The 25,461-nt window shown below is 46.4% G+C and overlaps 1 protein-coding gene across 1 annotated transcript in view; it reads left to right on the top strand.

Moving 5' to 3' along the window:
- Nucleotides 1-4,139: 4,139 nt before the first annotated feature.
- The window catches only part of mal2 (mal, T cell differentiation protein 2), a 64,029-nt gene continuing 42,707 nt past the window's right edge, over nt 4,140-25,461 (top strand). The window contains exons 1-2 of the mRNA XM_041188966.1: nt 4,140-4,330; nt 4,435-4,605. Coding sequence (XP_041044900.1) covers nt 4,202-4,330; nt 4,435-4,605 — 300 coding nt within the window. The 5' untranslated portion in view covers nt 4,140-4,201. The remainder of the gene's footprint in view (nt 4,331-4,434; nt 4,606-25,461) is intronic.

Below are 25,461 nucleotides of genomic sequence, written 5' to 3'. Positions count from 1 at the left end.
CCATCACACATACCTAGCACAAAGGAAGAAGGCTGTAGTTGTTGCAAACCAATCATCTAAGCACATTGATGAAGGAGTTCCTCAGGGTAGTGTCCTAGACCCGACCAATGTCAACTGCGTCATCAATGACCTTCCCTCCATCATAGGGTCAGAAATGGGGATATTTGCTGATGATTGCACACTGTTCAGTTCCATTCATAATTCCTTGCACAATGAAGCAGTCCATGCCTGCATGCAGAAAATCCGCAACAACATCCAAACTTTGGCTGATAAATGGCGAATAACATCTGCACAATATAAGTGCTAGGCAATGACTATCTTCAACAAGAGAATCTAATCATCTCCCCTAGACATTCAATGACATTACATCAAATCACTGAAGCTTACAGCACAGGAGGCCATTTGGCTCACCATGCCAATGCAGCTCCTTGAAAAAGTCCAATTTAATCTCACACCCCTGCCTTTTCCCCACGGCCCTGCTAATTAGTCCTCTTCAAATCAAATGACCAAATTTTTTTTGAAATTTACAATGAAATATAATTCTGAAAATATAATTTTCAGGCAGTGTGTTTCAGACCCTAACAAACCTCTGTGTAAAGCAATTTCTTATTATTTCCCCTCTAGTCTTTTGTCAAATATTTTATATTTATGACTTCTGGTTACTGATCCACATGCCAGAGGAAATAGTTTCTCCCCACTTTCTCAATCCCAAATATCTTTTAGGTCTTTCCTTATCTTTCACTGCCTCAAGAAGAACAATCCCAGATTCTCCACTCTCTCCTCTTAACTGAAATAATCCTTAGTGGCCTTGTGGTTAACCTCATTTGTACCCTCTTCAGTCTTGCTATAAATACTGAAGAGTGATGCCCAGAATTGTGAACAATATTCTGGCTGAGGCTAGTCAATGATTTATAAACAAATCCTCACCATCAACATCCTGGAGCAACACCATTGACGTGAAAGTTGAGCGTACCAGCCATGTAAATAATGGTGATTACAAGAGAATGTCACAAGCTGGGTATGCTGTGCCAAGTGACTTTCCCCCTGACTTCACTAAGCCTTTCCAGCACTTACAATGGAGTATGATGGAATGTTTGCCTGAATGGATGTAGGTCCAGCAGCAGTTAAGAAGCTCAGCACCATTCAGGACAAAGCAATCTGCCTGATCAGCACCTCATCAATCACCTTAAGCAATCGCGACTGCAGTACGCATTGCAGCAACTCGCCAAGGCTTCTTTGACAGCACCTCTCAGACATGTGATTTCTATCACCTAGGATTAGAGCGGCAGGTGCATGGGAACTCCACAAATTCAAGGTTCCTTTCCCAAGTCATACACCAGCCTGACTTCATAGAATCACAGAATCGTTACAGTGTAGAAGGAGATCATTTGGCCCTCCAAATGAACATTTCACCTAGTGCCATTCTCCTGCCTTCTCCCTGTAACCCGACATATCGTTTCTTTTCAAATAATCATCTTATTCTCTCTTGAATGCCTCAATTGAACCTTCCCTTACCACACACTCAGGCAGTGCATTCCAGACCCTAACCACTCACTGTGTGGAAATGTTTTTTTCTCATATTGCTTTTGCTTCTTTTACCAATTACCTTAAATCAGTGCCCTCTGGTTCTTGATCAGGATCATCTTTGGTCACAATCTTTAAATTCCCCACCGAACAGTATTCTGGGGGCACCTTCACTGCATAAGTAGCACTGGTTCGAGAAGGTGGCCCAGCTGTACCTACTCACTAGGGATGGGCAATAAATGCTGGCCTTGGCAGTAATGCCCACATCTCGAGAATAAATAAATAAAATTGTTTAGTGTTCACAGTGTTGCGGTGCCCATTAACAGTACATAGCTGGAATGGATACAGAAAATGATAGGAACGCATCCAAATGCACTCACCATGCCCCTCCAATTGCAGTACACATACCAGAAAGCTAGCCAGCCCAGGCAATACCAATGTCCTACATGGAACTCCATAAGCAGCTGCTTCCCAAAGGTTGTTTTTTTGCTGACAAGGCCCATTCTCACCCAACCCTCCTCCATTTTGTTGCCCATCCACTCCACAGCAGGCTAATCTTTTATGCCGTTCCTCCCTTTCCCTATTCACTGGTTCTGCAATTACTTTCCATGTGCTCGATTCAAATTCAGAGTTGGTGGTGAAACAGGTTCCTTTCCTTCCTATTGAGGGTTTAGTGTGGAAATCCAAGTCACCCTCACCTCACAGCTTCTTACTCTGATGGGAGGGAAAGAGGGCAGCTCAACCTTGACACCACCACAGCCCCCAATTTCACACAATCTCACTGAAACCCTTCCTCTCCAGTTGAAATGGAATTTCTAGTATGACAGGAAGGGCGGGGGGCGGGAGGGGAGGGGAGGGGCGGCGAGAGGATAGTTTGCTGCTTTCCCCTGCCAAAATGAAAATCTTAACCACCTGAAAGCTTAATGGATGAAGAAATTAGAAGTCCTCCAGAAACCTCTTTATCCGCACCAATACTGTCCACCAGATGCAGGCAAAACATCAGCTGTGCTCCTCTCCACCAATGCTGCCAGACCTGCTGAGTTTTTCCAGGTATTTTTGTTTTTGTTTGGATTTCCAGCATCCGCAGTTCTTTGCTTTTATCAAATGGTAAGTTTGCTATTTTAACCTCCTCCTTCACAATGCTGAGGTAGTTTTCTTCCCTTTGCCCCCCTGTTGCCTTCTCCCTCTCCACACCCACTCCTTTTCTGCTGCCCCTCCCCCCACACCTTTCCTTTTTCCCCATCCTCCTACTGTCTCCTATACCCTACCTGCTTCCACTATCTTCATCCTCACCCCTTGCTTTTCACACATTGTTGGGTGTATCATCACAATATTCGCAGATCTGTCATGAATAATATTAAGGAGGACATACAATTCCTAGAATTTCAGACATTGGGATTTTTCTGTCAGAGAATATAATGAAATGTTTTTTAAATGAAAGTTGCTGCATCCTTTAACTTTCAGTACATTGCAAGCTTGATTTTGTGCTGGCTGCTGTCAGGGACAATACCCAATCATACTTACCTGGATACCACAAACAATGCCTGTTGCTATTACTTACAACAAATATGGCTATGTCACTTAATCCTGAAATCACTAAACATTGTCCCTTTAGAAACCGTGCCAAATCCAGTTGAAATATGATGCGACCTTAAAAACGTCATCAAGGGCACCCTGTGTTTGCCCTTTTCCTCAGGTGTGTTCTCTCAGGCACAATCGTTGCTTTCAAGGACATCTTGACACATTTTACCGTGTGATTGCCTTAATCAATCGCTTAGATTTTTGCTTCTCGCAATGCCCAATTAACACATTGTCTTGCTGCCCTGTCTGGGGTTATAGTGTTCAACATACTCTTTAAATAAATGGCATATCCAATTTCACTATCTATCACCCATCCATTATAAGCAATTTGCAGGTTGGCTACCCGAGGCACAGTGAGCAGGTATTGTTGCTGCACTTGGCTATATTGGATCCACAGCCCGGTGAGCTTAGCTGGACAGAGCGGGGCTGTGCTGGTCGGAGCTGCTCGAGGTCGGGCTATGTTGCTGGGCTGTGTTGGCCAGGCCTGAGCTGAGCTGGGATAAAAACAAAAAAACTGCGGATGCTGGAAATCCAAAACAAAAACAGAATTACCTGGAAAAACTCAGCAGGTCTGGCAGCATCGGCGAAGAAAAGAGTTGACGTTTCGAGTCCTCATGACCCGAACGGTCATGAGGACTCGAAACGTCAACTCTTTTCTTCTCCGCCGATGCTGTCAGACCTGCTGAGTTTTTCCAGGTAATTCTGTTTTTGAGTTGAGCTGTGCTGGTCGGGACGCGGTTGTGCCGAGCTGGCCTGTGCTGGTTGGGGTTGGGCTGTGCTGAGCTGGGCTGGTACGGACGAGGCTCTGCTGGGGCGGACTGAGCTGTGCTGAATCGGGGCTGCGGTGCCCTGGGCTGTGGCTTCCTGGGCTACGCGGGGCTCTGCTGGGCTGAGCTGGTCTCAGCGGGGCTCTGCTGGGGCGGGCTGAGCTGATCTGAACTAGGCGGGGCTGCGCCTAGCTGCTCTGGTCTGGGCGGGGCTGAGCTGGCCTGGGCGGGGCTCGCTCTCCAGGATCACCATCACCTGTCGGGGATCAGCGTCACGTGGCGTTACCGCCCCCACCCCCTTTCTTCACCTGTTCACAGTCACAAGCACCATGTCGGCTCCCTCTACAAATCCCAGCATGAACTCCAGTGCTGTGGTTTTCCCGGCTCCTCGGATAACCTTACCTCTGGGAACGTCGGTTCTGCAAACCTATTCCGGAGGCTTCATTTGTTTGGAGATTGTGAGTAGTCGGTAATACCCTTTACAAGAGCTGCTGTTTAGTACTGGGCGGTGACGCCGAATGTGTTTACTCAGTGGGTAAGTCTCTCTCTCTTTTACCCAAAGTTGTTCGGAGGGTTGGTGTGGATTCTGGTCGCCTCATCTAATGTCCCAGTGCCTTTGATGCAAGGCTGGGTGATGTTTGTATCCGTCACCATGTTCCTGTGCTCGATCCTGTATCTGTGTGTATATCTGTGCGGACTGGCAGACCGACTGGATACCGACTGGAATTTGGTGGTAAGTAAATGTCACCGAGTAATCGTTGGGTATCTTAATACCTGGTCTAAGTAGTCAGTCCCTGACGTCGCCAATGAAGTGTAGCCAGGAGTCATCGTTAAATGTATGTCTGCAAACTCATGACAATTATCCACCCTCTAGCTTTAAGCCTATAAAGTCTAACATCCCGAAGCTTTGTAACTAAACTACCGTTTTTTCACCTTTTTGTGAAGTAAGTCATATTGTTCGACTGTCGGTGTACAGTGGTATTGCAGGGTGCCAGAGCATCTCCAAAGCGGTTTTAATTTGATTTGTTAGGGCAAGTTTCTACACCTGAAGTAAAAAATAACAACTTGGGGAATATGAAAAGACGGATTACTGACTGGGAAGTTTCTGGTTTGGATGTAACTCCTTTGGTAGAGTATCAGATATTGTAGCACAAATGGGGTAATTACATTCACGTAATTTTTCTGCACACCAGTTGCCTCATTTAATTGCAACAGGAGCACTGGTTAGAAATCTGATCTTACCTCTACACTGAGGTCAATTTAATGCCTCAAGAGCCATCCCAACTGATATAGCTAACTCAAAACTGAATGGAAATTCAAATTGAAATTTTGATTTGATTTATTCTGACATTTGTGGTGCTTTGGGAATTATATCTTGCTTTTTTTTTATTCATTTGTGGGATGTGGGTGCCACTGGCTTGGCCAGCATTTATTGCCCATCCCTAATTGCCTTGTACAGAAGGCAATTGAGTCAACCACATTGTTGTGGGTCTAGAGTCACATGTAGGCCGGACCAGATAAGGATGGCAGATTTCTTTCCCTAAAGAACATTATTAAACCAGGTGGGTTTTTACAGTAATCAGCAATGGTTTTGTGGTCATCATCAGATCTTTAATTCCAAATTTTTATTGAATTCAAATTTCATTATCTGCCGTGGTGGGATTTGAATCAGAATCCCCAGAGCATTACTCTGGGTCTCTGGAATAATAATCCAATAACGATACCACTATATTCTAAAGACATCTTGCATTTATATAATATCTTTTAATGTAGTCAGATGTGCCGAAATGCTTCACAGAAGTCTAATCCTAAAATATTAACACAAGGTGATATTAGGTCAGTAACTGAAAATTTATTCAGAAGTATGTTCTACGTAGAGTCTTAAAGGAAGAGAGGACTAGAGGGCTGAAAATATGCTGCCAGTGCAGACGTGAAAGGATATGTACAGGCTATAGTTGAAGGTAAGCAGAATTCCTGTGGATTGTAAGGCTGGCAGAAACTACAGAAATAGGGAGGGACAAGACCAGGGGCTCCTCTAGTTGTGCAAACATGTACATTTTATTTGTTCATGTGATGTGGTTCTTGCAAGGTTAGCATTTATTGACCATCCCTAATTGCTCTTAAGATGGTAGTGAGCTGCTTCCTGAATGCATTTGAATGGCTTATCTGGCCATTTCAAAAGTACAGGTAAGTATCAACCATATTGCCATGAATCTAGTCACATTTGGCCATTTTGAGTATGGAAGGCAGATTTTCATCTCTAATCTAAAGGACACTAGTGAATTGGATGGATTTTGACAATCTGCTAGTTTCATGGTGATCATTAGCGAAACTAGCTTTTTATTTTACTGAACTAATTACTTGTTGAATTTAAATCGCCCCAGCTGCTGTGTGGGATTTGAACTTGAAACAGATCATTAATCTAGGCTTCTGGATTGCTAGTCCAACTGTATGCTACCACACCCCCATAGCTAAATATGCTTACTGTGGGTTTTTGGGCAAAAGAGCTTTAAATGAGCTCAAGTTTATGGCACGTGGGGCTATCAGACCCGCCAGGAGACATTGTACCTTCTAAATTATTTTTGGAGTAAGGAGGTGCTTTATTTAAGTGCACAGCAACTTAAAGGGACCAACTTGTGCATGGCTTACGTGGGAACTTTTCGGGTTGCATAGGAACATAAGAAATAGGTGCAGGATAGACCAAATAGCCCATTGAGCCTACCATTCAATATCATGGCTGATCTTGAGCTTCAACTCCACTTTCTTGCCCACTCCCCATATCTCCTGATTCCTTGAGAGGCTGAAAATCTGTTTATCAGCCTTAAATATATTCAATGATGGTGCATCCATAACCTGCTGGGGCAGACAATGCCAAAGATTCACAACACTTTGAGTGAAGAAATCTCTCTTCTCAGCTCTTAAATGGCTTGGCCCTTTTGAGACTGTGCCCCCATGTTCTAGATTCACCAGCCAGAGGAAGCATCTCCATATCTACTCTGCCAAACCCCTTCATAATCTTAAACAAAAACAGAATTACCTGGAAAAACTCAGCAGGTCTGGCAGCATCGGAGGAGAAGAAAAGAGTTGACGTTTCGAGTCCTCATGACCCTTCGACAGAACTTGAGTTCTGTCGAAGGGTCATGAGGACTCGAAACGTCAACTCTTTTCTTCTCCGATGCTGCCAGACCTGCTGAGTTTTTCCAGGTAATTCTGTTTTTGTTTTGGATTTCCAGCATCCGCAGTTTTTTTGTCTTTATCCCTTCATAATCTTGTATGTTTCAATGCGATCACTCATTTTGCTAAACTCCAGAGAATATAGGCTCAATTTTTCAGCATCTCCTCATAGTACAACCTTCTCATCTCAAGAATCAATCTAGTGAACATTCGCTGTACCACCTCCAGTTCAAGTATACTCTTCAAATGCGGAGACCAAAATTGCGCACAGTATTCCAGTTGTGATCTCATCAAAGCCCTGTGATTGTAGCAAGACTTCTTTATTCATGTGCTCCATCCCCCTTGCAATAAAGGCCAACATGCCATTTGTTTTCCTAATTGCTTGCTGTACATGTGTGCTAATTTTGCTTTCCTTGTATGAGTACACCCAAGTCTCTCTGACCATCAGTATTTACAAGTGTCACATCCTTTTTAAAAATATTCTGCTGTGCTATTCTAATGATCAAAGTGAATAAACTCACACTTCCCACATTATAGTCCAGTTGTCACCTTGTTGCTTGCTGGCTTAACCTATCTATATCTCTTTGCACTCTGTGCCCTTTTCACAGCTTACATTCCCACCTAACTTTGTATTATCAGCAAGATTTGGTACATTATGCTTTATTAATGAATTAGATGCAAAGACAAATTGTAAACAGCTGAGGCCCCAGCACTGATCCTTGTGGCACTCCACTGGCCATGGTCTGCCAACTTAAAATATCCCATTTATCCCTATTCTCTGCTTGTCTGTTAACTAATACTGTGTTAATCTATCAACCCCAGCTCCATGAGCCCTTGTGTATTCACCTTTTTGTATGTCATATTCTTGAATGCTTTTTGGATATCCATGTATACTATATCTACTGTTTCCCTTTAATTTTCCTTACTAGTTACATCCTCAAAACAATTCTAATCAATTTGTCAAACAGGATTTCCCTTTTGTAAAACTGTTGATTTGTCCTAATCATACTGTGCTTTAAGTACATTGTTAAGGCTTCTTAATTTGTTTCCAGCATTTTCCTGCTGACTGTTCTTGGGGACCTAGTCTGTTGTCTTTGTCCCTCTTTCCTTGAATAGTATTATATTTGCTAATTTCTGATCTGCTGGGACTGTTCCAGAATCTAGGGAATTTTGGAAAAACTGTAGCCATGCATACAGTTTCTCCAGGATGTAGACCATCAGGTCCTTGGTCTGTTGGATTTTAGTCTCTTGAGTTTCTCCATGCTTTTTCCCTTAGTTGCTTTTACCTTAATTTCTCCACTCTAGGTTATGAGGAAAAGGGGGTATGTAACTTGTCTTTTACTATGAAGACTGAACAAATATTTTGTCTGTCCTTGCCATTTCCTTATTCCCCATGATTATTTCTCCTGTCTCTACTTCCATTTACTTTCATTACACTCTTTTTATGTACTTGTAAAAGCTCTTACAAATGTTTTTTATATTCCTGGCTAGTTTACTCATTTACTTTTTCACTTTTTTATCAACATTTGTGGGTTTCTAAAACACTACCAATCCTCAGACTTATTATTATTCTTTGCGACATTATTAACCTTTTTTAATCTAATACTATCCTTAACATCCTTAGGAAGCCACAGATGGATTTATGTTGCTGAGGTTTTATTATTCAATGGAATGTATTTTTGAACATTTTGAATTGTTTCTTTAAATATTTTCCAATTTTTTTTTTACTGCCATTCCTCTGTCAATTTTCCCAGTCCACCTTAGCCAGCTTTCCCTTTGTACCTACGTAATTGGTTTTGTTTCAGATTCTTGTTTGGAATATGTATTTTCAAACTTAATGTGGAATTCAGTTGCATTATGATCACTCTTTCCCAGTGAATCTTTTCCTATGAACCTAGTTGGTCCCATAATGTATTGCTGCAGGAAGCTGTCAAGGAAGCATTCTACAAACTCATCTACCAGTCAACTTTTGTCAATTTGATTGGCCCAGTCAAGTAAAGACTAAAGCCTTATACATTACCTTTGTTACTAGATCCAATAACTTCTTGTTGATGCTCTGTCCCATGGTATAATTACTGTTAGGGGACCTGTAAACAACTCCTGCCAATGTTTTCAGACTCTTACTATTCCGAACCTCCACCCTACTGATTCTACTTCCTGATTTTCTGAGCCAGACCTTTCTTCTTTAATGTTCTTATGTCATCCTTTATTGTCAGGGCAACCCCTCCTTCTTTACCATTCTACCTGTCTTTTCAAAATGTTGTGTACCCTAGAATATTTCTTTCCAAACCTTGGACACCTTGTAACCATGCGGCTAGATATAAACCATTTATCCCTTTGTGCCACTAGTTCATCTGTCTTATTGTGGATATTCCATGCATTCTGATAAAATGACTTCAAATTTTTTTGCTGTTCCCTGCATGGACTTTACTCTCCATGATATGTTAAAATCTTCGTCCCTTTCTGTCCCACGCAACTTGTTTACCCACATCGATATGGAAATTGAGGCAATAGAAAAAATCTGTGGATTACTAAATCTCCATTCACAGAACTCGTCTCTCCCTCTGTTAGCTTAAAGCCATTTTTTCCCTACTCTGACCATGTTTGCTGATGTACTGTTGTGTTTGTACTCTGTCCCTTCCTGTCTCACTCTGGTTACCATTACCCCTATCGCTTCCCTGCACTATTGCCTTGTCCCTTCTCTTTAACTTTCCACTTCTCCTTCCACGTGAGCCCTCAACCCACCACCCCAAACTGTCTAGTTTAAAGCCGCCTGTGCAGTTATTCACCAGGAACCTGGCTGTACAGCTTACAGGGAACATTGGTTAAGACTGAAGGCAACAACGGCATGGATAAGCGTTGCAACAGGCAAGACAGCAATGGTAATTGAAATAGTCTGTCTTCGTGGTGGGGTCAGACTTTCCGTGCAGAGAGGGAGTGCCAAGATTCGAAAGTGTATGGTTCAGCTGGAGATGGTGGTCAAGTAGGGGGAATGGGAATTGACAAGGGATAAAGACAATGGTTTTGCTCTTTTCAGTGTTTAATTGGAGAAAATTACAGTTTAACCAAGATTGGATGTCAAAACAAGAAGTCTGAGAGGTTGAAGGGTATTGAGGTAGAGCTGGGTGGTGTCAGCATATGTGTGGAACCTGATGCTATGCCCTCAGATTTCACTGAGGGACGGATAGGTTCTTGGGGCACTCTGAGGGTAATGGTCCTGAGGCCGGGTATGAAATAATTGCTGGAAATGGAAATCCTCTGGCTATAACTGAGTAGGTAAGAGTGGGACTAGGTCAAGGCAGCATCACTTAAGTTGAACAGAGGAGAATGGTGTTGTCAGCTATGTTAAACACTGCACTGGTTGAGAAAGTTAAGGTAGGATAGTGCCCCTTATTCGTGGCATTTCATTTGTGACTTTGAGGCTATTTTATTGTGGCAGGGACAGTAAACTAACTGGAGAGGTTCAAATGTGGAGTTGAGGAAAAGTTAGGCAAAGATTTGGGAGGTGACAGCCCTCAAGGGCTTGAGAGGAAGTGAAGTTGGAGAAAGGATGGTAGTTTAAGGACAGATATACCCAGATTAAGCTAAAAAGTGGCTTTAATTCTTTTTCTGTGTAGCTATTGATGTAACACATCAGAACCATCCAAAGTTTGATTTAAATTGCATTTTCAGATGGTTCCCAGTGCAAGGCAATTGCCCATTGGAAGTTTGCACTTCCTGAGCAATTGCCATGCAATCCTTTCCATGGGGGGAGGGGATCCCCATTCATCTTTGGGGTATCTCCCAGATACACTGCCCTAGAGCTTGGAAATAACTGCTTAATAAATTAAAATATTATGGGCGGGTTCAGAAAATAACTTAGAGAAGCTGAGCCCTGTCCTTCATATCTAGTAGACCAGAATACATGGGATTAGAAGTCATGCTGTATTATACAAAGCCCTGTTTTTTATATATATTCGCTTATAGGATATGGGTGTCACTGGCTAGGCCAGCATTTGTTGCCCATCTCTAATTGCCCTTGAGAGGATGGTGGTGAGCTGCATTCTTGAACTGCTGCAGTCCCTGTGGCGCAGGTGCACCCACAGTGCTGTTAGGGTGGATTTCCAGGATTTTGACCCAGCAGCAGTGAAAGAATGGTGATATATTTCCAAGGCATAATAACACCATAAGACATAGGAGCAGAAATTAGGCCATTTGGCCTATTGAGTCTGCTCCGCCATTCAATCATGGCTGATAAGTTTCTCAACCCCATTCTCCCACCTTCTCCCCGTTATCTTTGACCCCCTTACCAATCAAGAGCCTGTCTATCTCGGTCTTAAATACACTCAATGACCTGGCCTCCACAGCCTTCTGTGGCAATGAATTCCATAGATTCACCACTCTCTGGCTAAAGAAGTTTCTCCTCATCTCTGTTCTAAAAGGTCTTCCCTTTACTTTGAGGCTGTGCCCTCAGGTCCTAGTCTCTCCTACTAATGGAAACACCTTCCCCACGTCCACCCTATCCAGGCCTTTCTGTATTCTGTAAGTTTCAATCAGATCCCCCCTCATCCTTCTAAACTCCATCGAGTATAGACCCAGAGTCCTCAAACGTTCCTCATATGTTGAGCCTTTCATTCCTGGGATCGTTCTCATGAATCTCCTCTGGACCCTCTCCGGGGCCAGAACATCCTTCATGAGATATGGGCCCAAAATTGCTCTCAACATTCTAAATGTGGTCTGACCAGAACCTTATGGAGCCTCAGCAGCACATCCCTGTTTTATATTCTAGTCCTCTTGAGATAAATGCCAACATTGCATTTGCCTTCCTAACTACCAACTCAACCTGCAAGTTAACCTTGAGAATCCTGGACTAGGACTCCCAAGTCCCTTTGTGCTCCAAATTTCTGTATTCTCTCCCCATTTAGAAAATAGTCTATGCCTCTATTCTTCCTACCAAAGTGCATGACTTCACACTTTCCCACATTGTATTCCATCTGCCACTTCTTTGCCCATTCTCCTAACCTGTCCAAATCCTTCTGCAGCCTCTCCACCTCCTCAATAATACCTGTCCCTCCACCTATCTTTGTATCATCTGCAAACTTAGCCAGGATGCTCTCGGTTCCTTCATCTAATCGTTAATCTATAAAGTGAAAAGTTGTGGTCCCAACACTGACCCCTGCGGAACTCCACTAGTCACTGGCTGCCATCCTGAGAAGGATCCCCTTATCCCCACTCTCTGCCTCCTGCCAGACAGCAAATCTTCTATCCATGCTAGTACCTTACCTCTAACACCATGGGCTCTTATCTTTCTGAGCAGCCTCCTGTGTGGCACCTTGTTAAAGGCCTTCTGGAAGTCCAAGTAAATAACATCCATAGGATCTCCTTTGTCTAACCTACTCGTTACCTCCTCAAAGAATTCTAACAGATTTGTCAGGCATGACCTCCCCTCGATGAAACCATGCTGACTGCCCTATTTGACAATGCACTTCTAAGTATTCTGAAATCTCACCCTTAATAATGGACTCTCAAATCTTACCAGTGACTGAGGTCAGGCTAATCGGCCTGTAATTTCCTGTCTTTTGCCTCACTCCCTTCTTAAACAGGGGGGTTACATTAGCGATTTTCCAGTGATTCCTGCAAGATCATCACTAACGCCTCCACTATCTCTTCAGCTATCTCCTTCTGGACTCTGGGGTGTAATCCATCTTGACCAGATGATTTATCCACCTTCAGACCTGTCAGTTTTCCTAGCACCTTCTCCTTGGTAATGGCCACCATACTCACATCCTTCTCTCTTTCTCCCCACCACCGCCCCCCACCCCCGACATTCTTGAACTTTGGGGATGTTACTCGTGTCTTCCACCGTGAAGACCGACGCAAAGTACCCATTCAGTTCTTCTGCCATTTCTTTGTTCCCCACTACTACTTCACCAATGTCACCTTCCAGTGGCCCAATGTCCACTGTTGCTTCTCTTACCCTTTTATATATCTTAAAAAAAAACTCTTGCAATCTTCTTTTATATTGCTGGCTAGTTTACCCTCATATTTAATCTTCTCCCTCCTTGTTTGTTTTTTAGTTGTCCTCTGTTGGTCTTTGTAGGCTTCCCAATCCCCTGGTTTCCCACTGCACTTTGCCACACTGCTTTCTCTTTAGCTTTTATGCTGTCCCTGACTTCCCTTATCAGCCATGGTTGCCTCGTCCTCCCTTTAGTATGCTTCTTCTTCCTAGGGATGAATTTTTGCTGTGTCCCCCAAATTACTCCCAGAAACTCTTGCCATTGTTGTTCCACTGTCTTTCCTGCTAGGCTCACCTCCCAGTCAATTCTGGCCAGCTCCTCCCTCATGCCTCTGTAGTTGCCTTTATTCAACTGTAATACTGTTACATCTGATTCCAGCTTTTGCCTCTCAAAATGCAGGGTAAATTCTATCAAATTATGGTCACTTCCTCCTAAAGGTTCCTTCACCTTAAACTTCCTTATCAAATCTACCTCATTACACATCACTGATTCTAGAATTGCCTGTTCCCTAGTGGGCTCCACCACAAGCTGCTCCAAAAAGCCATCTCGTAGACATTCCACAAATTCCTTTTCGTAGGATCCACTACCAACCTGATTTTCCCAGTCGACCTGCATATTGAAATCCCCCATGATTACTGTAACCTTGCCTTTCTTACACACCTTTTCTATCTCCTGGTGTATTTTGTGCCCCACATCCTGACTACTGTTCGGAGGCCTATACATAACTGCCATTATGTTTTTTACCTTTACGGTTCCTTAACTCTACCCACACAGATTCTACATCATCTGACCCTATGTCATTTCTTGCTATCGATTTAATTTCATGATGGTGAGTCGCTTGACGGGGAATTTCCAGGTGGTGGGTGTTCCCAAGTATCTGCTGCCCTTGTCCTTGTAGATGGTAGCAGTTGTGGATTTGGAAGGTGCTGCCTAAGGAGGCTTGGTGAGTTTCTGTCATGCATCTTGTAGATGGTGTACACTGCTGACATTATGCGTTGGTGGTGGAGGCTGTGAATATTGGTGGAAAGGGCACCAATCAAGCAGGCTGCTTTATTCTAGATAAGGTCAAGCTGCTTGAATGTTATTGGAGCTGCACTGATCCAGGCAAGTAGAGAGTATTCCATCACACTCCTGACTTGTGCCTTGTGGATGGTGGACAGGCTTTTGGGGAGTCAGGAGGTGAGTTACTTGCTGCAGGATTCTTAGCCTCTGGCTTGCTCTTATAGCCACAGTATTTATGTGGCTAGTCCAGTGCAGTTTCTGGTCAATGGTAACCCTCAGGATGTTGATAGTGGGGGATTCAGTGATGGTAATGCCATTGAATGTCATGGGGTGATGGTAAGGTGTTCTCTTGTTGGAGATGGTCATTGCCTGGCACTTGTGTGGCACTAATGTTACTTGCCATTTGTCAGCCCAAGCCTGGATGTTGTACAGGTTTTGCTGCATTTGGATATGGACTACTTCAATGTCTGAGGAGTCGTGAATGGTGCTGGACATTGTGCAATCATCAGCGCGCATCCCCAGTTCTGACCTTATGATGGAACGAAGGTCATTGATAGAGCAGCTGAAGATGGTTGGTCCTAAGAGGAACTCCTGCAAAGGAACTGAGGTGTTTGACCTCCAACAACCACACCATCTTCCTTTGTGCTAGGTATGACTCCAACCAGTGGAGAGTTTTCCCCTTGATTCCTATTGACTCCAATTTTGCTAGGGCTCCCTGATACCACACACTGCTAAATGCTGTCTTGATGACAAGGGCAGTGGCTCTCACCTCAACTCTGGAGTTCAGCTCTTTTGTCCATGTTTGAATCAAAGCTGTAATGGAGCTGAGTGGCCCTGGTGGAACCCAAACTGGGTGTTAGTGAGCAGGTTATTGCTAAGCAAGTGCTGCTTGATAGCACTTTTGATGACCCCTTCATCATTTTACTGATGATTGAGAGTTGACTAATGGGGTGGTAATTGACTGGGCTGGATTTGTCCTGCTTATTGTGTTTAGAAAATATCTGGGCAATTTTCCATAAGGAGGCAGCTAAGGGTGCCTTGGTGGACTCTTTTGAGAATACTGTGGCACAGTGGGCATCTGATTTACCCAAGAGGGTGTCAAGCCTGGGATGATGGCAGCAGGGTAGGAAGATAGAGCAATAGTGAAGGATTGGGTTAGGAATTGTACCAGAGATGGGATAAATGAAAAAAGGCATGACTGGGTAATGGTACAGCACAGTCAGGAGAATGTCAGAGTTGAAGGGAAGTGAAAGAGCAAAGGAGATAGAAGTTAGAACCTCAATTTTTCACTTTGTTAACAACATGGATTGAGAGAGAGAGACACACACACCCAAGTTTTTCAATGATGTAAAGATAGGGGGCATTGTATGCAATATAGATGGAAGCATGAAATTGAGATACTAATAGATTAAGTGACTGGACAAAACAGTGCCTAAAGGATTTCAGAGATATGTGCAAATGTCTCGCATGTTTGGACCTAAGACTTAGATTTGTAGCAGCAAAAATCCACATTAATGGGCAGGGAAATTCAGGTTACAAGGGCATGGCAAAGAAGCTTAGGATAGAAATGTCCTGGTTATAAACAGAATGTGGAAGAGGCAATGAAAGAGACCAAAGTTAAAATCGCTGGTGTGGTTGATGACGTTGACTTGTTCCAAGCTGACTCTGCCTACATCAACAGCCTAATGTCCAGTTTGGACACTGGTTTTGGAGAACAAGTGAGCCCAGGAGCTGTTTGGGAGTGAGTATTTTAAGACCGGTTCATTTATCTCCTATAAAAGTTATTTTAACTTTAGACAATTGATTTTAGCCTAAGGTGAACTTTTTAAATATTGATCTGATGCTCAGACATGGATTAGGAAAGTTTGTGCAACTTTAAAAGTAACAGAAGCTTACTTCTCTACCTGGAAATTGCTGGAATCTTGACACTGCCTAATTGTGGCCCAGTACCTCCCCAATCTCATTAGAATTCATTTGATAAAATGGGAAATCAGTAAAATTAAGGGTGCAAGGAAATGCCAAACCTATCTTTTGAGCTTAAAAAATAAGCTCTGTCTCATTTAAGCTCATGCATGCACATAAGGTGCAGTATGTTTAGGAACTGCACTTGGAAGGTTTTTTGAGTTTTTATTACTTGCACTTGGTACATAAAAAATGCATTAAATGAATGAGAAAACGCAGAACAGATATTTGAAACTAATGTTTCACTGTGAAAACACTGATTTGGAAATAAAATCCAAGAAAAAATGCAGCTTTCCTATTGTGCCTGTGTCCATTTGAGGTTCACCATCCCCTAACTAGTATAACTGGAGGACTTGAGAGGCCGGTGTGGCCAGGTTTTGGACAGAGATTTGTTTGGATAGAGGGTTTGATGGACATCTGTAAAAGACCAAGACCATTTGGGCAAATTGTAATACTATGTTGCATGTAATTCACTTTCTCCCAAAATTTCATAATCTATTAAACCATGCATGTTGTTTGCTCCCAAATCACTGCTGCATTTCTGTGTAAAGGCAAAGGAAACTCCAGTCCTAGCTCATTTCCAGTACCTCAACAAAGGGGTTGTTCCTAATGACTGTTAACAAGCTATTCTACACACTCTCTTTCCCCCCCCCCCATCTCTTCCCCCCCCCCCATCTCTTCCCCCCCCCCCCATCTCTTCCCCCCCCCCCCATCTCTTCCCCCCCCCCCATCTCTTCCCCCCCCCCCATCTCTTCCCCCCCCCCCATCTCTTCCCCCCCCCCCCATCTCTTCCCCCCCCCCATCTCTTCCCCCCCCCCATCTCTTCCCCCCCCCCCATCTCTTCCCCCCCCCCCATCTCTTCCCCCCCCCCCCCATCTCTTCCTCCCCCCCCCCCCCATCTCTTCCCCCCCCCCCCATCTCTTCCCCCCCCCCCCATCTCTTCCTCCCCCCCCCCCCATCTCTCCCCCCCCCCCCCCATCTCTTCCTCCCCCCCCCCCCCATCTCTTCCTCCCCCCCCCCCCCCATCTCTTCCTCCCCCCCCCCCCCCCCCCCATCTCTTCCTCCCCCCCCCCCCCCCCATCTCTTCTCCCCCCCCCCCCCCCCATCTCTTCCTCCCCCCCCCCCCCCCCCCCCATCTCTTCCTCCCCCCCCCCCCCCCCATCTCTTCCTCCCCCCCCCCCCCCCATCTCTTCCTCCCCCCCCCCCCCCCCCCATCTCTTCCTCCCCCCCCCCCCCCCCATCTCTTCCTCCCCCCCCCCCCCCTCCATCTCTCCCCCCCCCCCCCCCCCCCCTCTCTCCTCCCCCCCCCCCCCCATCTCTTCCTCCCCCCCCCCCCCCCATCTCTTCCTCCCCCCCCCCCCCCATCTCTTCCTCCCCCCCCCCCCCCCATCTCTTCCTCCCCCCCCCCCCCCCCATCTCTTCCTCCCCCCCCCCCCCTCCATCTCTCCCCCCCCCCCTCCATCTCTCCCCCCCCCCCTCCATCTCTCCCCCCCCCCTCCCATCGCTCCCCCCCCCCCCCCTCCCCCCCCTCCCCTCCCTCCATCTCTCTCTCTCCCCCCCCCTCCCCCCTCCCTCCATCTCTCTCTCTCCCCCCCCCCCCCCATCTCTCCTCCCCCCCCCCCCCATCTCTCCTCCCCTCCCCCCGCCCCTGCCCCCTCATTCTCAATCCCCCCCCCCCTCCCCCATCTCTCCTCCCCCCCCCCCTCCCCACTCTCCTCCCCCCCCCCCTCCATCTCTCCCCCCCCCCTCCATCTCTCCCCCCCCCTCCATCTCTCCCCCCCCCCCTCCATCTCTCCCCCCCCCCCCCCCCTATCTCTCTCCCCCCCCCCCCTCCATCTCTCCCCCCCCCTCCATCTCTCCCCCCCCCTCCCCCCCTCCCTCCATCTCTCCCCCCCCCCTCCCCCCTCCCTCCTCTCTCCTCCCCCCCCCCCCATCTCTCCCCCCCCCCCCCTCCATCTCTCCCCCCCCCCTCCATCTCTCCCCCCCCCCTCCATCTCTCCCCCCCCCCTCCATCTCTCCCCCCCCCCCTCCATCTCTCCCCCCCCCCTCCATCTCTCCCCCCCCCCCTCCATCTCTCCCCCCCCCCTCCATCTCTCTCCCCCCCCCTCCATCTCTCCCCCCCCCCTCCATCTCTCCCCCCCCCCTCCATCTCTCCCCCCCCCCTCCATCTCTCCCCCCCCCCCTCCATCTCTCCCCCCCCCCCCTCCATCTCTCCCCCCCCCCTCCATCTCTCCCCCCCCCCCTCCATCTCTCCCCCCCCCCCCTCCATCTCTCCCCCCCCCCCCTCCATCTCTCCCCCCCCCCCCTCCATCTCTCCCCCCCCCCCTCCATCTCTCCCCCCCCCCCCTCCATCTCTCCCCCCCCCCCCTCCATCTCTCCCCCCCCCCCTCCATCTCTCCCCCCCCCCCTCCATCTCTCCCCCCCCCCCTCCATCTCTCCCCCCCCCCCTCCATCTCTCCCCCCCCCCCTCCATCTCTCCCCCCCCCCCTCCATCTCTCCCCCCCCCCCCTCCATCTCTCCCCCCCCCCCCTCCATCTCTCCCCCCCCCCCCCCTCCATCTCTCCCCCCCCCCCCTCCATCTCTCCCCCCCCCCCTCCATCTCTCCCCCCCCCCCTCCATCTCTCCCCCCCCCCCCCCCTCCATCTCTCCCCCCCCCCCCCTCCATCTCTCCCCCCCCCCCCCTCCATCTCTCCCCCCCCCCCCCCTCCATCTCTCCCCCCCCCCCCCTCCATCTCTCTCCCCCCCCCCCCCTCCATCTCTCTCCCCCCCCCCCCCTCCATCTCTCTCCCCCCCCCCCCCCCTCCATCTCTCTCTCCCCCCCCCCCCCCCCCATCTCTCCTCCCCCCCCCTCCATCTCTCCATCGCCAGTCTGCCTTTCATATTATCTAAGGAATGTGCTAATAGGTGACAGGGGTCGAAAGCAGGGCAAGCAAGGTACTGATAGGCTTGGTGGGGTAGGGGGAAGGGATCGAAATAGGCTAAAAATTAGAGCTAAAACAATGGATGGAAATACTTTTAAAAATAATGGGAAGAGGTATACAGATTTTTCCCTCCTCTTTCTATTAGTTTTAAATGTATTTCCATCATCCCCAATAATTTATATAGATTTTTCCCAAATTATTGGAGGAAAGGGGGTGGGGATGAAGGAGAGTTCACTATCTTGAACTCAATATTAAGTCCAGAAGGCTGTAAAGTGCCTAGTCAGAAAATGAGGTGCTGTTCCTCCAGTTTCCGTTGAGCTTCACTGGAACAATGCAGCAGTCCAAGGACAGACATGTGGGCATGAGAGCAGGGTGGAGTGTTGAAATGGCAAGCGACAGGGAGGTCTGGGTCATGCTTGCGGACCAACCGCAGGTGTGAAGCATTTATCAGGTCTGCATTTGGTCTCTCCAATGTAGAGGAGACTGCATCGGGAGCAGCAAATGCAGTAGACTAAGTTGAGAAATGTGCAAGTGAAATGCTGCTTCACTTGAAAGGAGTGTTTGGGCCCTTGAACGGTGAGGAGGGGGGAAGTAAAGTGGCAGGTGTTGCACCTTCTGTGGTTGCTTGGGAAGGTGCTGTGGGAGGGGTTTGTGGTGTATGAGGTGATGGAGGAGTGGACCAGGGTGTTCCGGAGGGAATGATCCCTGCGGAATGCTGCCGTGGGTGTGAAGGGAAGATGTGTTTGGTGGTGGCATCATGCTGGGGTTGGTGGAAATTGTGGAGGATGATCCTTTTAATGTTTACGCTGGTGGGGTTATATGTGAGGACCTGGGGGACCCTATCATGGTTCTGTGAGGGAGAGGGAGGTGTCAGGGCAGATGCATTGGAGATGGGCTGGACACGATTGAGGGCCCTGTCAACTACCGTGTGTGGAAAACCTCGGTTAAGGAAGGAGGAGGACATGTCAGAGGAACTATTTTGGAAAGTGGCATCAGAACAGATGCAACGGAGGCGAAGGAACAGAGAATGGGATGGAGTCCTTACAGGAAGCGGGGTGTGAGGAGCTGTAGTCGAGGTAGCTGTGGGAGCCGGTAGGCTTGTAATGAATATTGGTGGACAGTCTTTCACCAGAAACTGAGAGGTCAAGGAAGAGAAGTGTCAAACATGGACCATGTGAAAATGATGGAGGGGTGGAGATTGGAAGAAAAATTAATAAATTTTTCCAGGTCCAGACAAGAGCATGAAACAGTACCGGAGAAAGAGTTGTGGGAGGGGGCCTGAGTAGGACTAGAACAAGGAATGTTCCACATACCCCATCAAGAGACGGGCATAACTGGGGCCCATGCGGGTACCCATAGCCACACCTTTTGTTTGAAGGAAGTGCGAGGAGTTTAAGGAGAAATTGTTCAGTGAGAGAACAAGTTTAGCCAAACAGAGGAGAGTCATGGTGGATGGGGATTGTTCGGGCCTCTGTTCGAGGAAGAAGCAGAAAGCCATCAGACCATCCTGGTGGGGGATGGAGGTGTAGAGGGATTGGACATACATGGTGAAGCGGAGGTGGTTGGGGACAGGGAACTGGAAATTGTTGATATGATGTAGGGTGTCAGAGGAATCACGGGTGTAGGTGGGATGAGACTGGACAAGGGGAGAGAATGGAGTCAAGACAGCAAGAAATGAGTTCCATGGGGCAGGAACAGGCTGACACGATCGGTCTGCCAGGACAGTCCTGTTTGTGGATTTTGGGTAGGAGGTAGAAGTGGGCCGTCTGAGGTTGGGATTCTGAGGTTGGAAGCTGCGGAAGGAAGATCTCCAGAGGAGATGAGGTCAGTGACAGTTCTGGAAACAATGGCTTGATGTTCAGTGTTGGGTTCATGGTCCGGGGGAGGTAGGAGGAAGTGTCTGCGAGTTGACGCTCAGCCTCCACGAGGTAGAGGTCAGTGCGCCAGACAACAACAGCACCACCCTTGTCAGCAGGTTTGGACCTGAGAACAGAGAGACAGGTTAGTGTGGGTGAGAGGAGCAGAGAAATTGAGATGACTGATGTCACACCGACAGTTCTCAATGAAACGATCAAGAAAAGGTAAGGATCCAGAGGGGAGGGGTCCAGGTGGAGGTGGAGAATGTTATAGGCGGGTAAAAGGATCCGTTGAATGGGGAGAGGGCTCCTGCCCAAAGAAGTGAGCACAGAGACGAAGATGGCTGAAGATTATATAAGCATATGAACTGCTGCGCTGTTCTTTCACTGCTGACTGCAAAATCCAAGCCATTTATTTTCTCCCTGTAGATTGAATTCTAGCTGTACTTAGCCACTTTTTAGATTGATTTATGCTGCTTCCTGCTGCTCTTTGAAATTAATATTGCCAGGCAGAAAGTGGTTACTCGTGCAGTCTCTTTGTATTTAAATTTTATGGGTGTGTTGCATGTTGTCATGTTAACATCTTATTTCTATTGAGATTCTCTTGCTCATGAAAGTTCTATTTTAAAAATACACATTCCAAAAAAAGTAATCATGCAACCATAAAATCATGTATTCATTATTCTGTAGTAAGTTTTCTGCCTTCTCCCCATCCCCCACTGCTTACCTTGCCCCAAGAAGTTGTTGACTCACTGTAGTATGATTCCAAGGAGCTGAGCACCCTTCACTCAAATGGCTATTATTTATGTGTGAACCTTTCTGATGAGGTCACTTGATTTAAGGAGGAATCCTAGACAGCACCAATCCTATTTTGACTGAAGTCCATAGATTTATATAAGCAAAACACTGCAGATGCTGGAAATCTGAAATAAAAAGAGGGAATTCTGGAAATGCTTAAATCAGGCCCTATCAGTGAGGAAAGAAATGGTTAAGTTCTGATAAAAGGTCAATAACCTGATCATAACTCTCTTTCTCTCACCACAGATGTGGCCTGACCTAAATATTTCCAGCATTCTGTTTCACTGCAGATGATGAAAATCTGAAATATTTTGCCTTTGTATTAACATTTCATTCATTGCCACTTCCTTCCAGGAAACTCAATGTTAGGTGTTTTGTTATTCTCTCCATGAGTGGCTTTTCTGCAGTTGCAGAATCAATGCTGTATTGCCTCCCTGGTGCCAGGGTCAATGATGTCACTGAGTGAGTACAGAATACTTTGAGCACTCAGTACCAACATGAGTAGAAAAAGGGTTGCAGATTTTGGGGAGCTAGGAAGGAGTCTAACAAGCAGGACATCAAAGATAATCTCTGGGTTGTTCCAGTGCCACATTCTAGTGAGTATAAAAATAGGATAGAGAAGGTGAATGCATGGCTAGGGAGATGATGCAGTAAGGGAGAGGGCTATAGATTCCTGAGGTATTGGGACCACTTCTTGGAGAGGTGGGACCTTACAGACTGGATCGTTTGCACCTCAACAGGGCTGGGACCAGTGTCCTGGTGGGATAGTTTGCTAGTACAATGGAGGTTGGTTTAAACTAACTTGATAGTGGGATGGGAGCCAGGATGTACCATTAGAAAGGAGAAATGAAGTGCACCAAGGATTGGAAAAGGCATACAGCATTTCTTACTCTGGTACTAAGGTATTGGGTGGGGTGAAACTAAGTGCCAATATAATTAAGGTCAAATTCAGGTTTACAGTGCATGTACATGAATGCATGTGATAAATAAGGTTGGTAAGGTGCAGATGCATATAGCCACATGGGAATGTGATGTTGAGGGGACAATGGCAACCTGGCTCAAAGCAGGACTGGGTATGAAACATCCCTGGATACAAGATGTTCAGGAAAGATTGGGAAAGAAAGAAAGGAGAGGTGGTGCAATTGATTAAAGTGTATATAACAATGTTGGGGAGAGAGGATCTCTAACCAAAGAGTGGAAGAAAAAGAGGTGCTATTTCACTACCGAATGTATTCTATAGACTATCAACTAATGGAAAAGATAGAGGAGTAAACTGGCAGAGAAATTTGAGGTGCAAGAACTATAGAATAGTGTTAATAGGGGACTCTAATTACAGTATTGCTAACCCAGTTTCTATTCAGATTAAGGGTAAAGGGAGGAATTTTTGAAGTGTATTTGAGAATTTTCTTGTGTTTTTCTGATCCAATGACAGGCATTGCTGGATTTGGTACTGGGAAACAAGCTGGGTCAAATGAGCGATGTCATTCAGGGAACATTTAGGGTACAGTGATGTTGGTATATGGTTTGGATTGGCTATGGAAAGAGATGAGAAGCAACCTAGGATAAAAATACTTAACTGGAGGAAGGTCAATTTCAATGGGTTGAGAACCTAGGGTTGTTTTCCTTTAGAGCAGAGAAGGCTGAGGGGGTGACCTGATAGAGGTATACAAAATTGAGGGGCGTAGATAGGAAGAAACTTTCCTCCTTAGCAGAGTGTCAATAACCAATATAGATTTAAGGTAAGGAGCAGGAGGTTTAGAAGGAATTTGAGGAAATTTTTTTCCAGAGGGTGGTTGGAATCTGGAACACGCTGACTGAGACAGTGGTAGAGGCAGGAACCCTCAACATTTTAAGTATTTTTAGATGAGCACTTGAAATGCCATAGCCTACAGGGCCACGGGCCAAGTGTTGGAAAATGAGATTAGAATAGATAGGTGCTTGATGGCTGACATGGACACAATGGGCCAAAGGCCCTGTTTCTTGCTGTATAACACTCTGACTCTATAACACCCATCCTGGGGTAAATGGCATGAAAGATTGGCAGGCAAAGCTGTGAAGGAACAATAGGCTAATTTTAAGGAGGAAATGGTTCAGGTACAATTGAGGTATATATCCACAGCATGCTGGATAAAGAAAGAGATGGAAAGTAAGATGAAGCAGAGAAGTATGTCAGATACCAAGTTATAATATAAGTGAGAACCAGGCTGAATATAGCATGTTCAGAGAAGTGAAATAGGAAATGAGGAGCAAAGAGGGCCTGAGAAGAGACAGGTGATTAAGATGAGGGGCATTTCAGAAGTTTCTGTATGCATTCCCTATTCTTCCATCATTTTGGATGATCATTCAGCAAGGAATAAGTAGACCGGTTTGCAGTCAAGGTTGATGTCTCATGATGTTAGGCCAAGTCTTGATTTGCATAACCAATTGCAAATATTGCATATGAAAACAGTGTTGGGGGGTGGGGGGGTTGGATGGAGGCATTACCTTTGCCACGCTCACTTTGTCCTGAAGGCAGTTTATGCTATTCACTTCAAATGTTGAAATCAGTTGATGACTGAGACTTCTCCATTTGGGTCTGTCCAAGGTTGTTTCTTCCTATATCGGGATCCAGCTTTCAAGCCCTGAGGATGGCTTTCAGATTGTCTTTACATCTAAGTTTGGGATGCTCTGTGGATCAGGTTCCAATGCTCAGCTGGCTGCAGAATACCGCCTTTGGCATACAGGAATCTTCCTTATGACCAACCCATAAAGCTGAGCTCTGATGACCATGCTCTCAATGACAGCTATGCAGCACTTTGCAAGAACCTCAGTGGGGATTTTGCCCTGCCACCTGACGTTGCAAATAGATCTTGGACTGTGAAGATGGAATGCTTCTGGTTGTTTTGTGATGTCTGTAGGTTGTCAAGTCTTGCACCCATAAAGAACCACTGCCTGGCACACTTTTTAATCTGAAACAAATTGCATGCTCTTTCCAAAGTCTGAGTGAGCTTACCAAACACTCAGCTTGCTATTGTCAGGTGATGATTGATTTCATCATCCAGCATGGTGTTATTGGAGAACATTCTCCAATTTATATGCATACAAATAATAAAAAGGAAGCATGAGGAGGGGTGGGCTGATAGGGACCCATGCTTGGAGGCAGAGGGCCTGGCTGAGGAACTGTATAATCTTTGCACTATTCTCGGAAGAAGAATGAGGAGGCGATATAAACTAAATATGATTCTAACGGGGAGCTGGAAGAGAGACTGGGAGGGGGGGTGGGGGGGGTGGTGGCATTTGTGCACAAATTGTTGAAGGTGACAGGGCCGGTTGAGAAGTGGCTAAAAAGGCATGAGTTCCTGGGCTTTATAAGTAGTGACAGAGTACGAAAGCAAGGACATTATGGTAAATCTTTAAAACTCTGGTTCAGCCTCAATTGGAGTGTGTCCAATTCTGGGCACTACTTTAGGGAGGATGTGAAAGCTTTGAAAGAAATTTAGAATGGTTTCAGGGATGAGGGACTTAAATGATGAGGATTGATTAGAGAAGCTGAGATCCTTCTCTAGAGAAGGATAAAAGGAGATTTAATCAATTGGGGTCTAGACAGTAGATAGAAACTGTTCCCTTTGGTGGAGGGGTTAAGAACCACAGATTTAGGGTGATTGGCAAAAGAACCAAAGATGAAATGGAGAACATTTTTTTAACGCAGCAAGTGGTTAGAACCAGGAATGCACTGTGTGTGGTGGAGGCAGATTTAGTTGTGGCTTTCAAAAGGGGATTAGACCAGGACCTGAAGATTGGAGGGAAAACAAATTGCAGGTTACAGGGAAAGGGGGAGTGGGACTAGCTGAATTGCTCTTGGAGAACTAGCATGGACTTGATGGGCCCACTGGTTGCCCCT

This window comes from Carcharodon carcharias, chromosome 6, assembly GCF_017639515.1.
Source record: "Carcharodon carcharias isolate sCarCar2 chromosome 6, sCarCar2.pri, whole genome shotgun sequence".
Classification (NCBI taxonomy): Eukaryota; Metazoa; Chordata; class Chondrichthyes; order Lamniformes; family Lamnidae; genus Carcharodon; species Carcharodon carcharias.
Note: the sequence above shows the minus strand (reverse complement) of the source record. Positions and strands in the feature narration are given on the sequence as shown.